Source organism: Urocampus carinirostris, chromosome 17, assembly GCF_059441175.1.
Source record: "Urocampus carinirostris isolate Australia breed hairy pipefish chromosome 17, RoL_Ucar_1.0, whole genome shotgun sequence".
Taxonomy (NCBI): Eukaryota; Metazoa; Chordata; class Actinopteri; order Syngnathiformes; family Syngnathidae; genus Urocampus; species Urocampus carinirostris.
In genome coordinates this window covers 16,011,234-16,026,616 of record NC_142365.1, presented here as the reverse complement: position 1 = coordinate 16,026,616, position 15,383 = coordinate 16,011,234, and the positions used below count along the sequence as shown (strand labels likewise).

The following is a 15,383-nucleotide window of genomic DNA, read 5'->3' as shown; positions in this document are numbered from 1 at the left end:
CAGCCGCTACTTCCACTTCCAAGATGGCGCCCTCTGGCACGCTCAGGTGCTGTAGACGCGCTCTTAACTGGATTCCAGTTTTCTTTATTAATTTAGTCGTCGCTTGGTCTTATTACGCTTACGTCGTGGAACTTTGTGTTTGTAAGTATATATTTTTTATTATATCATTATACGTTAGTCCGCTTGTGCAGGTGAATTAGCGCTTTTGTTGACAATTTATCAGCTGTCATCGTTCCAAGTTGGATTTCCGACCTTAACTAACTTATTTTATTTCTTGCACTTAACTCCTTACAAGACTTCAACGAGAACGTCTTTATTTCAATTTGTAAAGAATTTCTTTTGCAACTCGTGTAAATGTCATTAGAAATTCCGAAAAGCGCACTTGGAAAATACAGGTATATTTATTAATCCAAAATCACTGCTTTAAATAATACAGAAATTAACGTTCAAATTGTGTTCACTCGGAATAAATTATAATTATCTTGTCATGGATCACAACATAGTGTACATTATTCCAGTTTTTATTACCTTAATTGAGCCAAGGCACAGTTTTTTCATAAAAACTGTATTCTACACTACTACGGCAAGCCCCTAAGCTCAATATACCACAAAAACAATCACGAAGCACTCTGTCCATCGAAAATGTTTGGAATTTAATTGACGCCACCTCTTTGTTTATTTTTACTATAGTTTAAATGGTCATTTTATCTAAATTGACAGTTTCCTATTTTTAATCATGTTATATTGCTGTCATTTCTGATTTGTAAACATTTTTGACTTGTTTTCCTAGTTTTAATATATTTTTATTTAGTTTTTCGGGAATAAAATGCAAAAATAGTACTTTAAATGGGATAAAATAATCATGGAACAATACATCTACTGTTCCACAGGCAAATCATTCTATCCCATCATTTTACTGCATTTTAACTTTGTTTTTCCCCACCCAGTAAAATAAGGAAATACAAAAATCAAATTTTGCTGATTTATATTTTAATTTTTGTGGTACAATTTTTAAATGACTCTTTCAAAAGAAGGTCTTACTGGAGGATTATATTGTCTTATTGTACACTTCACTGACGTACTTTGTAAGCAGATAATTAGTATATGAATAGAAAAAAAAAGTAATCTGCTGCCACCTACTGATACAGATGAATGTGAGTTACTCGCTAGACCATTGAAAGAAAGCAGATATACAGATACATTTCCTTATCCACCCATCTATCTGGATATCCATCCATCTATGTATCTGGATATCCATCTGTCTATCCATCTATCCATCTAGCTATCTATCCATCTATCTAGATATCCATCTATCTATCTATGTAGACATCCATCTATCTATCTATCTAGATCAGGGGTTGCTGAAGCTAGGGTCCGGGTGAAGTAGGGACAAATTTGCTATTCCACGAAAACAGCGCTGATAAAAACATTTGCTGTTTTTAAAGGGCCAGGGTTTTATATTTGTCCACTAGATGTCACTTTAATGTGGAGTGTAACCAAAAATTAGTCAAATTACTACAGAGACTGAAAGTTAGCAAAAAGCACAATTTTTCTTCAAATTTATACCCAGCCTTTCTTGAAAAAAGACAAAAAGAAGGCAAAAACATTTTTCTTTTGAAGGACTAAAAAATAGACGAAATAGGAAGAAGAGGCAAAAAGGTAAAAAACTGGAATAAAAAGAAAAGTAGGGGATAAGAAAGCCACAAAAAAGAAAGTGGAGAAAAAGAAAAAAAAGGAAATAAGATAAATGAATTAAAGAGAAAAAAGGAAAAAAAAAGCAATTTTCTCTCTTGTCTTTTAATTTTTTTATTTTTTCTCTTTTATTTTTTTTAATTTCTTTAAACATTTTTTGAGTTTTACTTTTTGTCTTATTTCTTTTTTTTCCCATTTTTCTCTTTTCTTTTTTTCATTTTTTATGTCACTTTTTCCCTTTCTTTTACATTTTTGTATTTCTCTTTTCAAAAGCGACAAGGTGGATTTTGGTAACTTTGAGTTTCTGTATTTTGTCTTTCATTGTGATTTTAGCACTTGTTTTCTATGGCACAACAAAATACAGCTACAGCTAAGCAATGCAGACTATTCCATTTAACCTTTAGTAACTTTTAGTTAAATGTTAAAAAATCATGGATTGTGATGTCTGGATTTTTCTTTTTAGTTTATCTCTCTAACAGTAGACATGCACCTACGATGAAAATTTCAGACCCCTCCGTGATTTCTTAGTGGGAGAAATAGCAAAATAGCAGGGTGTTCAAATACTTATTTTCTTCTCTGGATATATATATCAACTTCTCTCCTAATGATTTTTAATTATTTTCCTTATTCTCCATCATAAAAAAGAATGAGTGCTACCATAGTTCTTAACATATCTGAATTCCACCAACAACAAAAAATATTGTTTCTCCTTAATTTCATTTTGCTCAGTTTCACAATTTATTTAAAAAAAAAAATTGGTTTTATTATTGAAATAAGGTAAAATGGCAAATATTTTACTTACTTTGACTATATTTTCCTATAAAAGATAATACATAAACATAGTGAAATCAACTTCAATAAGAAAAATTATATTCCTAATCAGCAAAATAATCTGCCGGTAGAACTACAAAATTTGGCTTAATCATATGATTTTATTTGCAAACATTTTATAACTGAACGGTTTTTCAAACTACCCAAAAAAATCTTGAAAAATATCTCAATCAGGCTATGACTTCCGCAACAGAAGTAAAGGTTTTTACGGCTGCTTCAACAAAGCTCTTTCTCATTGGGAGCGGAGGACATGGCAAGTAAGGGGGGGAGGATCCGGTGCCAGGGCACTGCCACGTGGTGCCAGTACGGGCTCTCCGGCAAAAGAAAGGAGTCCATTTCTGTATTGTTCACGTTTTCCTTTGTGCACGTTCTGCAGATACGATCACAAACCACGCAGAGCGAAGTGAGTGACCGCACGCGACACCTTGCCTCGAATTCCTGAACTTAGAACATAATCGATCTTTCCTTTCTCTCATCAGTCAGCTACCTGGTCATCTTCCACCTTTTCTTCTTTATGTTCATTTGGTCTTACTGGAGAACCATCTGCAGCAGACCTGCGCAACCTTCCAAAGTGGTAAAAGGAAAAATGGCATGCACTGTCGGACAGCAGTGTGTCTTGAAGGGACAGTGTGTAGGATTAACGCTTCTTAGTTTAAATAAAAACCTTCATTCATGAAAAAACGATATTGATTTAGATATTAAGTGAACTATCATGTAAACATGCATTTAAAAACACTTGTAAGTACAGAATGAGCCTCACCTCAAGGGAGTTGACATAATTGTAGGCCGTCTTGCTTTGTGTCCCCAAACGGGAAAAAAGTATTTTTTTTTCTTTTTTTATTATGATTTATTTTATTCTTTTTCGCTCCATTTTTCGTAGTTTTCTTTTTTCCTTCTTTTTCCTCTTTTAATGCTCCCCATTTTTCTTTCACCGTTTTTGTTTTCTTCTTTTTCCTTTATCTTTATTTTATTTTTTATTTTTTTAATTTTCCTTCTCATTTTTGTCTAGTTTTGCAGTGTCTTCTTCTTTTTCTCCCTTTTCTTAATGTTCTTTTGTCGCTTTTTCTCTTTTCATTTCTCTTTCCTTTCTTGTGTTTTCTTTCTTTCTCTATCTCTTTCTCTATCTCTCTTTCTTTCTTTCTTTCTTTCTTTCTCTCCCTTTCTTATTTTTTATTTCTATTGTTCTCTTTTTTTCTCTTTCTCTTTTCTGTTTCTTTTTCTCACTTTTTTCTTTCTCTCATTCTTTCTTTCTTTTGTTCTCTTCTTTTTCTCTTTTGCTTTTTTCTGTCTTTCTCTCTTTTCTCTCTTTTCCCCTTTCTTTTTTCTTTCTCTCTTTCTTTCTTTTCATTCCACGTGAAAGTCTGGACAAAATAAATGCGAAGAAGAGTTGCACTTGGGTCACATTTATGGAGTTTAGATTGTCACTTGTGCTTCTTAGCCCTCGTTTTTCCAGTAGCATTACACAATACAGCGACGTCAAGTGGTCGATTGTTACACACTCTCCCTTCTGAAAATCGACATAAATCCAAAGCAAAATCCAATGTCCCGCTCTCTTAGTTCTCCCTGCCAAGAGCGGAGAAAGAAGAGTTTGAAAGGGAGGAGCAAGCAGAGATGCAACAGGAAATCCTGAAAAAGGTGGCCAGGAATTTGCCCGTCTACACGCGCACAGCAGGAGGAGGTGAGCACGTATGGTTGAAGGGCTTCCATTAAGTAAAAAACGAGGGGATATTGTAAAAGCTTGATTGTTTTGTCTGATAGGTCAGAAAGAAAGGTACACCCTTGTTTGTAATATTTTCTTTTCCTGCAATCCTATGCAGCCATCCGCTATTGCGGCCTCTGCCAGGTCATCAAGCCGGACCGCTGCCATCACTGCAATACCTGCGAGATGTGAGCTACCAGAGGCATCTATTCTTCACACAATTGTATTCATTAGCAGGACAATCAATAAAATCATCTCCTTTTTTTCTATTCAAGGTGCGTGCTGAAAATGGACCACCACTGTCCCTGGTAAGGACTCGATTCCCCCCCAAATCCGTCAGTAGCTTTCAGGCTACTTTGCGTTTTCCCTCCAGGGTGAACAACTGCGTCGGCTTCTCAAACTACAAGTTCTTCGTCTTGTTCCTGGCCTATGCCTCGCTTTACTGCGGCGTGATCTGCGCCACTGTGGCGCAGTACTTTGTCCAATTCTGGTCTGTACGTATCGTTCTTTATTTCTCCGTAGGCATTCTGCACAGAATGTGCTTCTCGGGAGAATTAGAATTGTCGCGAGAGTTGTTTTCCTCCGGAGGGGGGATACATTTGAGGGTCAGCGATAGACCGAGGTGATCAGATCCATTCAAGTGGGGCAGGGGTGTTGTTGGGAATTAATGATCAAAAAATGTACCGTTTACCAAATTATTGGAATTAGTTATCTCACTCCATTAACCAAACACAACCTACATTCATCCAACAATTTATGCGCGCTCGTTACCTGAGAGAAAAATGACCAGGAAAGCCGACATTTTCACACGGGGGCGGATTGATTTTCCCTAACAGTAAGAACTAAGTTTACTCCATCAAAAATTGCTGAGGTGACGTTGGCGTCTGTGGGAAGCTTTCTTTTGAAGTCCTTTAGCCTTCTCTTATTGGCCCACGCCTCCCCGCAAGATGGCGTCTCGGCTCCTCCCATGGGCGTGCCAAGGAATTGTTTGCGCCCATCGTTCTCACAACACAGCGCCTTGATGTCTGGCTTCCCAAAACAACATCGCCTCCACGAGTCCTGTTATCAAAATTCCCTAAACAAAAAATTATGCATTTCGAACAGCCTGCCCTGACCTTGTACATTGAACTAAAGCCCACTCAGTGAAAATCTTCATTGCATTATGAGTCAATCGTATAAAATCCTTATAGTCAAATGTATAACATCCTTTAGTGTGTAGTAAAAAAAGGGAAGAGGGAGGAGGGAAGGGAATTGAGGAAAAAAACAGAGGGATGGATGGAGGTTGTAAGGATGGGGGAAAAGGGGGATGTATAAAAATGAGGAAGAGGGAGGAACAAAGGTAAAAGGAAGGGAGGAGAGAAGGGTAAGGAAGGATGGAAAATGGAAGGAGATGGAAGGGAAACAAAAAAAGGGAAGGAAGGAAGAAGGAAAAACAAAGGGAAAGGGGAGGAAGGAAAAAAAGAAGGAAGAAGGGAAAGGTCAAAAAGGAAAGGGATGGAAAGAAAAGGGAAAATGAGAGAAGGGAAAGTAAGAGAAAGAAAAGGAAGGAATGAAGGAAGAAAAAATGAAAGGGGAGGAAAGAGAAGGAGGAAAAAAGGGAAGATGGAGGACAAAGGGAAGGTGGAGAAATCAAGGAAAGAGGGAAAAAAGAAGGGGAAAAGGAGGAAGAAAGAGAGGGAGGAAATAGGGGAAACAGAAGGGAAAAAGGGTACAAGGAAAAATGAGTTAAAAAAAAGGATAATGAAGGAATGGAAATAAAGTAAGGGAGAAGGAAGGAATAAAAGAAAGAATGGAGCGAAAGGGAAGGAAGGTAAGAAAGGAGGAAGCGAAGGGGAAGGAAGGGAATGAAAGAGGTTGAGAAGAGTGAAGGAGAAGGAAGGAAGGAAGGAAGGTAGGGGAAAGGAAGTGAAGTGAAAGGAATGGAAATGAGTCAAAGGGTAAAAAACTCACTGTAGAAGCATTCTTCTCCCGTTTCCTCCGTAGAAGCATCTGCCCAACACGCACGCCAAATTCCACATCCTGTTCCTCTTCTTCGTGGCGGCGCTCTTCTTCATCAGCATCCTTTCGCTCTTCGGCTACCATCTCTGGCTCCTGGCCAACAACCGCACAACGATCGGTACTCGCAGCTTCCCCGATACCTTCCACCCCTAGCGCCACTCAACCTCTCCCTCCAACAGAGGCTTTCCGGGCCCCCGTGTTTGGAAAAGGGCCCGACAAAAAGGGATTTTCTCTGGGATTCAAGCGCAACGTGGCCGAGGTGTTTGGGGACGAAGCCGGACGCTTCTTATTCCCAGTTTTTTCCAGGTACAATTTCAGTTCTACCTTCGCAATGCAGTACAGCCCCGGGATACGCTCCTTCTGAAGTGAAGGGAAATTGCCGTAGAGCGGGGGATGCTAACCGTTGCTCATTGGCTAACGCAGAAGGCAAAAATGAATTATTACCCGAATGACATCAAACAAGAGTGTCAAACTCATTTCAGCTCGAGGGCCACATGGCAGAAAAAACTTACAAGGGCCATGCTTTTACATTAAAAAGAAAGAGAGAGGGAACAAGTAAAATATAGCAAGAGGAATGGAAGGAAGGAAAGAGCGAAACAAAAAGAGAAATAGATGGAGAGAAAGGAATAGAGAATAAAGAGAGAGAAAGAGCAAAACAAAAAGAGAATTAGATGGAGAGAAAGAAAGGGAGAAAGGAATAGAGAACGAAAGAGAGAGAAAATGATATAGAGAAAGGAAGAGATAGTGAGAAAGACAGGGAGAGAAATAAAGTGACATCAAGAAAGAGGAAAAGGAAGAGAGAGAGAGAGAGAGAAGAAAGAATGATAGAGAGTTAAAGAAATCCAGTTCCAGTTGCCTTGTGAGTGGTGCCTGTCTTTGGCAAAATCCAGTGGACATTTTTCTCTTGTGCTTCTCTCAGCGTTGTTTCGCGGGCCAGATTAAAACTCTTGGTGGGGCCCGCGGGCCTCATGTTATATATCCCGTGGCATAAAATGCATTTTAAAGTCAATTTGAAGCATTCTTTTTAAAATTAAAAAAAATAAATCCTTAGAATAAGCAGATAGTAGATTGTTTTGCTCATGGTAAAAAGTATTTTCTAACACAATCTAAAAAAATTGGCAAAATGATATAAACTTACAGTTAATACAATCCAAACCTTTGCTACCCTAAATAAAAAGATTCAAATAACAAAACGGTAGATAGTAAGTACTATTCATGTGTTATATGTGCACATACATTCAAAAAATAATCCTACACAAATATACATGTACAAGAAAAATGGCACTTACTTTTGGTGTGATGTGACTTGATCTGGTACTGTAGTGTAGCAGATGGATGCAAAGGGTTGAATGAGTAAGCAACGGTGGACTATGAATACAACTAATTTAAAACCTTCCACTTGTGAGGATTGTCATGCTACTAAAGGATCTTTCTTTTCTCCTCATTTCTAATAATAGTCCCAATCGTAGATTGCTTACAGCCGCAAGTTAGCGAGGGTATCCATTCATGTGCCTTCTTCTCACTCATTGATCATCACAAGCTTTGTTTCCATGGTTATCATGTTTTTGATTCCCCTTTAATGTCACTGCAAGTCCTGGGACACATAACCAATAAATTCAGTAGAAAAACAACAGTATTATATCGCACTGACTCGCAAATGTGAGATTCTGAACTGAATGAAAAGTCATTGTGGGAGAGAGTTCAGCCATTTCAGCCCAGAATTTGATATACTGTATGTACCTCTAGGAGACAGAACATCTGAGAAATATAACTAAGTTTAAATTGTATAAATGGTTGGGCTCAAGAAAAAAAACATCTTCCGTCTTGTATCCCGGGGCTCTACCGTACTCGAAAAGAGTATATTCTCCTTGACGTTTGAGGTGTTTTCTGTTTTTTTATTTTCATGAGTTTGGGCGACGGGCATTCGTTCGTAACCCGGCTGGTGCACGTGGATCCTCAACAAGCAGAAGCCGTCTTGCAACAAAATGGCAAAAGGTTGTTGCGCTAACACTATACAATACGTTTATTTCTCTGACGCTCCTTATTGCAACAAACTGTATTGCAGTCTTTCCAGTGAGGAAATCACCCGTAACGGGCTGGTCAACAACACGCAGCACAAAATGGAGGACGAGAAGGCGAAGAACGGTACGGAAAATTGGCATTACCGTGTTTTCCGCATTATAAGGCGCACCAGAATATAAGGAGCATGAAATTGAGAATACTATTAGAGCTACACTGTGTACATATTAATGCTGCTGAACAAAACTGGAATCAAACTCGAGTGGTGGCAGTGAGAGTACCGACACATTACCACTTGACAACCAGTGATACAGATAACATACAAAATGGCATTGAAGCATGTCCCATCAGTTTTTTTTTGTTTTTTTCTCATGATCCCAGCAAAAATAATTTGCATAGTGCATTCTAATGGGTTAAACATTCTCTCCACTTCTTCACCTCATCTCATCAGCTACACCGCTTATCCTCAGTAGAATAGAATAGAATAGAATATACCTTTATTGTCATTGTTACAAATGGGCTAACATATTGTGACAACGAAATTGGGCATGACACTCCAGTTTTACACATAGTGAGGGTATGAGCAAGAAGATAAAGGAACAGAGAAGATAATGTTATAAAACAAGGGGAATAAGGCTATAGTTATAATTTACATGGTATTTACACAACAATGTCAGCATGTGGGATGTTACATACAGGGTTGTCGTGATAACGTTGTATCGTAACGGTTGTGCAATATTGCATTTATATAGCGCTTTTCAAGTCAATGACTTCCCAAAGCGCTTTACATTGTGCTTCACATTTCCCAATAGCGGCCGTGATCTGTGCAGCCATGCAAGGCGCTAACCTGCTTATTGGGGGTATTGGGGGTTCAGTGTCTTACCCAAGAACACTTCGACAAGTAACACGGACAAGCCGGGATTCGAACTGGGATCCCTTAATCCTAAAACGATCGCTCTACCTCCTGAGCTACTGCCGCCCCAATCACTGGTGGCTTTTCTTTGCCATTGCATTTCTTCTTCCGTTGTGATTAACGGAAGCAGGCTTTAGTTTGTATGGCATTTTCCTATGAAGCGTCATCGCGCCCTAGAGGACAGGTGTATGCCACACCTAAACGGGGCACTATAAATGTGTGTTAGTGCAAGGATTACGTATTAATTATTCACAGTTATTCTAGGCTACGCAAAAAATTAAGGTAGCGTTTCCCAGTAATAAATTATAGAGGGAAGTACTTCCTGCACCTAAAAATGTAGGCTACATATTTCCACAATTTATTTAAGATCTGAAAATCGTAAAATGATAAATGCAAACTCAGGATTAAAAATCGTATATGTACATCACAGTTATATTTTTGGCTCTGCAAAATACATGATTCAAAGTTTTTTCTTTTAGTGGTACTTTAAGAAATTAAAAATAAATGGCTCTTAAAAAGTGCTTGAATTTGGCCAGGACAAAGGTAAACGTGGCTCTTAAAGTCCTTAAAAAGTGCTTGAACCCTGGTAAACGAACCCTGTAGATAGTATTTTGTTGAAGTATTTTGTTTTTCTATTCCCAAACATTTCTTGGTGAATAAATGGGGAGACTGTTTAACCTACCAGAATGCACTATGCAAATCAGTGTAACTCGAGTAAAAATAATGTGACGAGATAAACTGGAATGCCTATTTACATGTCATCTGTACCACTGGTGGTAAAGTGTCAGCATTTTCACTGCCCTACTCGGTTTGATTCCCGATGCATTCAATGTTTTGCAATTTAGGACAGCTATGGTAATCGATTTAATCAATTATCGCGCAGTCAAATGCGGTATCGTTATGCCGTGTCTGTGCACTTTCAAAATTTTGGACAAATAACGTTTTTTTTTTTTTGGGTGCACCCTGTAGCCCGGAAAATACCGTACTGTATTTGAATCTACTGTACGCCAAATTGAAGTCTGACGTCCTTGTGGAAAGTCAGTCAGTTTTGGGAATTCTTGCAGGAGGAGTGCAGATTGCATCCGTGGCCATGGAGAATGAGCAGTAGAAGGTAACGCTAATATGTGTCATCATTGTTGTGCTTATGGGAAGGGAACCTTTTTAAGTCAGGCCAAATATTTTGTTGTTTTTTCAAATTACCATTTGATTTAAGACACAAATAAAAAAAAAACTTCTGACAACAAAATAATACTCAAGCCCATTTGTTTTCCGTCTCACTTATTTCATGATTGCATAAAATATATGAAGTAACAACAATGCCAGAGCCTGTGTCCCATATGAATATGCTGTATATCCCGCTCGAAATGTGTCTATTACCCAGTAATAGAGCGTATTAGTTTCTCACTAGATGTCGTATGCATTGTGTTGTTCAGCCAAAAACGAGTGCTACAAAGCACAAGGAAGAATACAAACTACGGACATTCCAGGTGACCAAGACGTCACATTTTTAGCCCAGCCTTTCGTGAAGAAAGAAAAGAAACAAATAAGAGAAAAAAAGAGAAAATCTAGAAATATAAATGAATCGTGGAAAAAAAGGAAAAAGACACAAAAGAAAAAAATAAGAAAAAAGCTTTTCACACTCTTTAGGGAAGATCTGCTTTTTGTCAAGTTGAGTTCTATTTGTATAGCCCCTAATCACAACATGTATCAAAGGACTGCACAGGTTTCAATAACACCATCCCCTGATCTTAAACCAACATGCAGGCAAGGAAAAACTCAAAAACCTCAGCATGAGGACAATAGGATACAGACGCTGCCCTACTTACGAACGAGACGACCGTTCATAAGTTGAATTTGTTCGTAAGTTGCTTCAGTGCTATATTTTGTATGTTTAAGGTATGTTTAATGTGTATATAAGTATGTTTAAGGCCTGTATAAGTAACCTGTATTGTTTTGTATTAAAGAAATAACATTTCATAAAATAATATGCTCTACATAATTAAGTTTAACTTACTTTTGGAAGATGAGCTTCAAGAGTTAGGCGACTTCTTCCTCCATGGTAGAAAGTCACTGAAAAAAAGCGATCCATCCATTTTCTCAACCGCATCATCCTTTCTTATTCCACTTTTATTTTGTGATATTTATGATATTAAACAATGAGAACGTCAAAGTTCTTAGCGCGCTGGAGATACAGTATAGAATGTTAACACACGAACTAGGAAGAAGAAGCCGGATTTCTTCTTCGGGGTGGATGTTGGGTGAGCTCTCACAGCGCCACACGCCGGTAGTGGCGGAAAGAAGCACTACAGTAATGTCCCTCTACTGGGGAAAAAACTGCACACAATACAAAATCCAACTTACAGCAATGTTTGGATATTTTTCGACATCCGCGAAAAAAATTATCGTATCTACCGTTTTACCGTTATCTACCGTAAGTAGGGGGAGCGTCTGTACCTTGAGAAGGGCCCACACAAGTGGTAAACTCCCTTCCAGGATGACCAGGGTCCAATAGATTCAGCATTGGGTGACAATACACAAAACATAGTGAACATCAATAAAAAAAGACGGGTAATATGTAAAAAAAAATGTCCCAAAAGTGCATGACAGTGACAACACCTCGAGCCTGTAAAATTGTCCCCCAAAAATGTAACCTTGTACATTTCATAAAAAGTTGAGGCTCAGGGGAGGGCTTTTACAATAGATTGGAATTTCTCTTTGAGGTCTTAGTCCTTTCCTGTTCTCCTTGCAATTTTGAAATCCATTGATGTATTTTCTCCATATTTTGTCTTGCTAGGTAATTCTATTCAAGTCAGTGTGTCGGTCCGCCGGGTCGTTCATTTGTTTATAGTCTGAGACAAAATAGATGAAGTCCCACTGCATTGGAGACCATTGTTTTCCTAAACATAAGTAAATGTTATGTGTGCATTGATGTTTTTTTTAGTGGTAGAAAAAAACGAAGTTATTAAGAATTAAACTTGATACTATAGGACTTCATTGCGACAATATGACAAACTGCTGGAATTGTGCTTTACTGCAGCAGGGTTGGCTAGTGGATAGGACCAAATGCTAAATTCATAGTTTAGTAGATACTCATAATAAGGAGAGACAACATCAATGCATTTTAAACTAGCAAGGAGAACAGGAGAAAAATGTACCAAACCCTCAGATAACAAATTCCAACCCGTTCTCAAAGCCCACCCCTGAGCCGTTTCTTTTCATGAAATTTTCCAGGTTGCAGATTCAGAACTGTCCCAAAGGGTGTGGAATTTAATGAATAGCAACATGATTGGTTCATAATAACAATTACTTTAAAAAAGCATAATAGTCAAAACGACAACAACAGTGAGAAATAATAGTCAAATAACAAATTGGCATCCTATGCAATCGCTTTTGCATGTGTTTAATGTAAACAACAGAATAAACTCATCCAGGAGTTAGTGAAGAGCCAATATAAATTAAGTTTAAGCGTTGTTAGGCGATGTCTCTCTGGTTCATGGAGCCTCACTTTGCCACTAGAGAGGAGAAAACGGTAAACCAAAAACACAGTCCAGACAAAAACTAATGGCTGACAAGGTAAATAAGTCTTGAGTTGGGATCAAACAGGCAATAAGGGGGGGCCAGGGGACAACATAGAAATAACCATCCAACAGCTTTTTCTGTCGGCACAGTCATTATGTGCAAGGTGGTTAATAAGCATCAGGTGTGGGGCATTTCCAGTTAATTTGTGTGCCGGCGCCCTCTGAAGGACGCTTGCGTGCTGGATCCCATCAGACATGATTCTGGTGCAGCATTTTGGTAAAATTAGTTTTCTTTTCTCCTGCAGAATACCTCCCATAATGCCTAGACCATCTACCGGAGGGAGACTACCTCTGCCTTCAACCAGGCTTCTACAGTTTAAATCAGGAGTGTCAAACATGCGGCACGCGGGCCCAATCGGGGCCGCTAACAGACAACACTGAGAAAAGTGCCAGAGAAAGATGAGCTGCAGTTTTAAATATGTCCACTTGATGTCGCGAAAGCCAAGCTATTTCTATTTCTCTGCCGTTCTCCCTTGCTTTCTCTATTACTCTTTCTCTACTCGCTCTTGTACTTTCTCTTCCCCTCTCTTTTACTTTCTCCCTCTCCTAGCTTACTCTTTGTTTCTTTATTTCTTTTCCACTTTTTCTCTCTTTGTTTCCTCTTACTCACTCTCCTTTTCTCTTTCTTCTTCCTTTCTCTATTTTGTCTTTCTCTTGCTCTCTTTCCGTATTTTTCTTTCTCTTTCTCCATTTATTTCTACCTTTCTTTCTGCATCTCTCTTTCTCTCTCGTACCTTCTCTTTCTTTCCTTTCTCTTTCCATTTAATCTACTAGTCCAGCCCCCTGTGAGTTTTTTCTTCTGACATGTGGACCCCCGAGCTCAGAAGAGTTTGGCGCTGATCTAAATTTGACATATTTTGTTGTTCTTTTTATTTCAATGTACGGTAACTTCAATGTGACTCGATGGCATGCCAAAATCGGTGCGACTAACTCCTCAGTGTTATACTGGCATCATTGGGGACGTCTCCTGAACACCTCAGTTCGTGCAATACGGGTTTTTAACTGAACTTTCAGTTCTCGACCGATAATTTCATTTTTTTGTAACATTTGTAAACAGAAGCTTCATGTGTGACAACTAAAATTTACTGAGATGGATGGAACTACTGAGTTCCACTGTAAATGACATTCTTAACTTTTAATGTTATAAAGCACAACGTTTTGATGTTATCACAAATGTGTCCGGCCTTTATTTTGCTTATATTTCAGGCACATGTTTGGTTTAATGGAGGCTTTTTAAAAAAAATATATATTATGTAGAGATTTTTCTAGCTTTAATTTTGAAAATCATTAGGATTGAAATACATTTTTCTTTACTTCTTTACTTAATTTTGCTTCTAGGTGTTGTTTGTGCTCCACCGTAAATCTTTTTTTTCTGGAGGATGCTAGACATTCTTACTCTGATAAAAAAATCGTTATTACTTTGAGTTCTTTGAGTTCTGATATGAATTGTTAGTTCCAAATTGGATTCAATGAACCAGGCCAATTGAAATAGCATACACAATCTATTAACACAGAGAATTAATGATTGGGGGAAAAACGATTCCCTGGTACAGAAAAAACCGGTCGTTGCCAAGAACCAGCAAACATGGAGTTAAATCTGAAACCGTCATCTTACTTGTTGTGGGGAGATTTGGTCTCGCGCTCTGAATGGTTGCGACGTGTGGCCCACGTGCTAAACTCAAGGCCCCAGTGCAGGGCCGCGCCATGTGGCCGACGTTTGATGAGTCAGTCAGGTAGGAGAGAAAAGAGGACGACCTATTGATCAGCTCCTCTTTTTATATGGGCCAGGGGCGCTTGACCAGATCATGCCTCTTTGGGCGTGGTCTCAGATATCTGAGACCACCAGGATCGGATGACGGTGTTTGAAGTTGCTAAACTTGTTAGAAAGCCAAAGAAGAGAGGAATTAGCGTAATGTTCTGTACTTGAGAACGTCCCTCCAATCGGCATAATTACGTACGGTGTGAACATTATTTTATCAACAGGTTGCCCTGGCTGTTTTAATTACATTCAAAACTGGTGAATTGGTACGTCTGGAAACTGTCCAGAAGGGGACGCAGTCGTTCCATCCATTCCAAAGTGATTATTTGAAACAAAGAATGTGGAAGTCATTTTTGTGCTGAGCTTATAACCTCTACAATTATTATATTCAAAATATTATTATTACAATTATTACAATTTATTTTACATGTACAATAGTATACCTTTTTTTATTACAATTGTCCTTATTGTCATTGATAGCAACATACCGAACATTGTTTACAAAGAGATAAGACAAAGTGGCAGGCACTCCAGGATAAGCGTCCTAAAAGACTTTTTAAAGGGACATTGTGTATTATTCGATGCCTCCTAGTGGTAAAAAAATAACAAAATTAGAACAATATAGTTTTGAATAATACGCAAAAATATATGAACTATCATTTAAACAAGCACTCTTAAGTCAAGAAATTTGTATTTATTTTGCATAACACTAGGGTCACCTAGAGGGAGCTTACATGATTGTCCGCCAACTTGCTGCTACGGGTAAGCCCAAAAACCTTGTGATGTGCAGAAAAATGTTTTGGTTTATTTATTTTGAGTTAGCTTGTACTCTTTTAAGCAACTGTTATCGGTTGAACTACCAAACACTGCAACATCTAGATATGATATTACACA

At 38.3% G+C, this 15,383-nt stretch overlaps 1 protein-coding gene across 1 annotated transcript; it reads left to right on the top strand.

Annotated features, from left to right (window-relative positions):
• LOC148349351 (palmitoyltransferase ZDHHC20-B-like) lies at positions 1–13,897 on the top strand. The gene is made up of 13 exons (XM_088321395.1): positions 1–141; positions 2,900–2,926; positions 3,003–3,097; positions 4,081–4,201; positions 4,341–4,410; positions 4,498–4,530; positions 4,596–4,716; positions 6,206–6,338; positions 6,400–6,526; positions 8,129–8,215; positions 8,286–8,365; positions 10,217–10,263; positions 12,976–13,897. Exons 1-12 carry the CDS (start codon positions 24–26, stop codon positions 10,258–10,260), a joined length of 1,056 nt encoding a protein of 351 aa, XP_088177521.1. The 5' UTR covers positions 1–23; the 3' UTR covers positions 10,261–10,263; positions 12,976–13,897.
• The last annotated feature ends 1,486 nt before the right edge of the window (positions 13,898–15,383 follow it).

Bases quoted from the DNA above. Each gene is read 5' to 3' on its own strand.
- LOC148349351 (XM_088321395.1), top strand. From the start codon at position 24: ATGGCGCCCTCTGGCACGCTCAGGTGCTGTAGACGCGCTCTTAACTGG. The intron at 4,411-4,497 runs GTGAGCTACCAG...TTTCTATTCAAG, and splicing joins CACTGCAATACCTGCGAGAT to GTGCGTGCTGAAAATGGACC. The intron at 6,527-8,128 runs GTACAATTTCAG...TATTTTCATGAG, and splicing joins TTATTCCCAGTTTTTTCCAG to TTTGGGCGACGGGCATTCGT.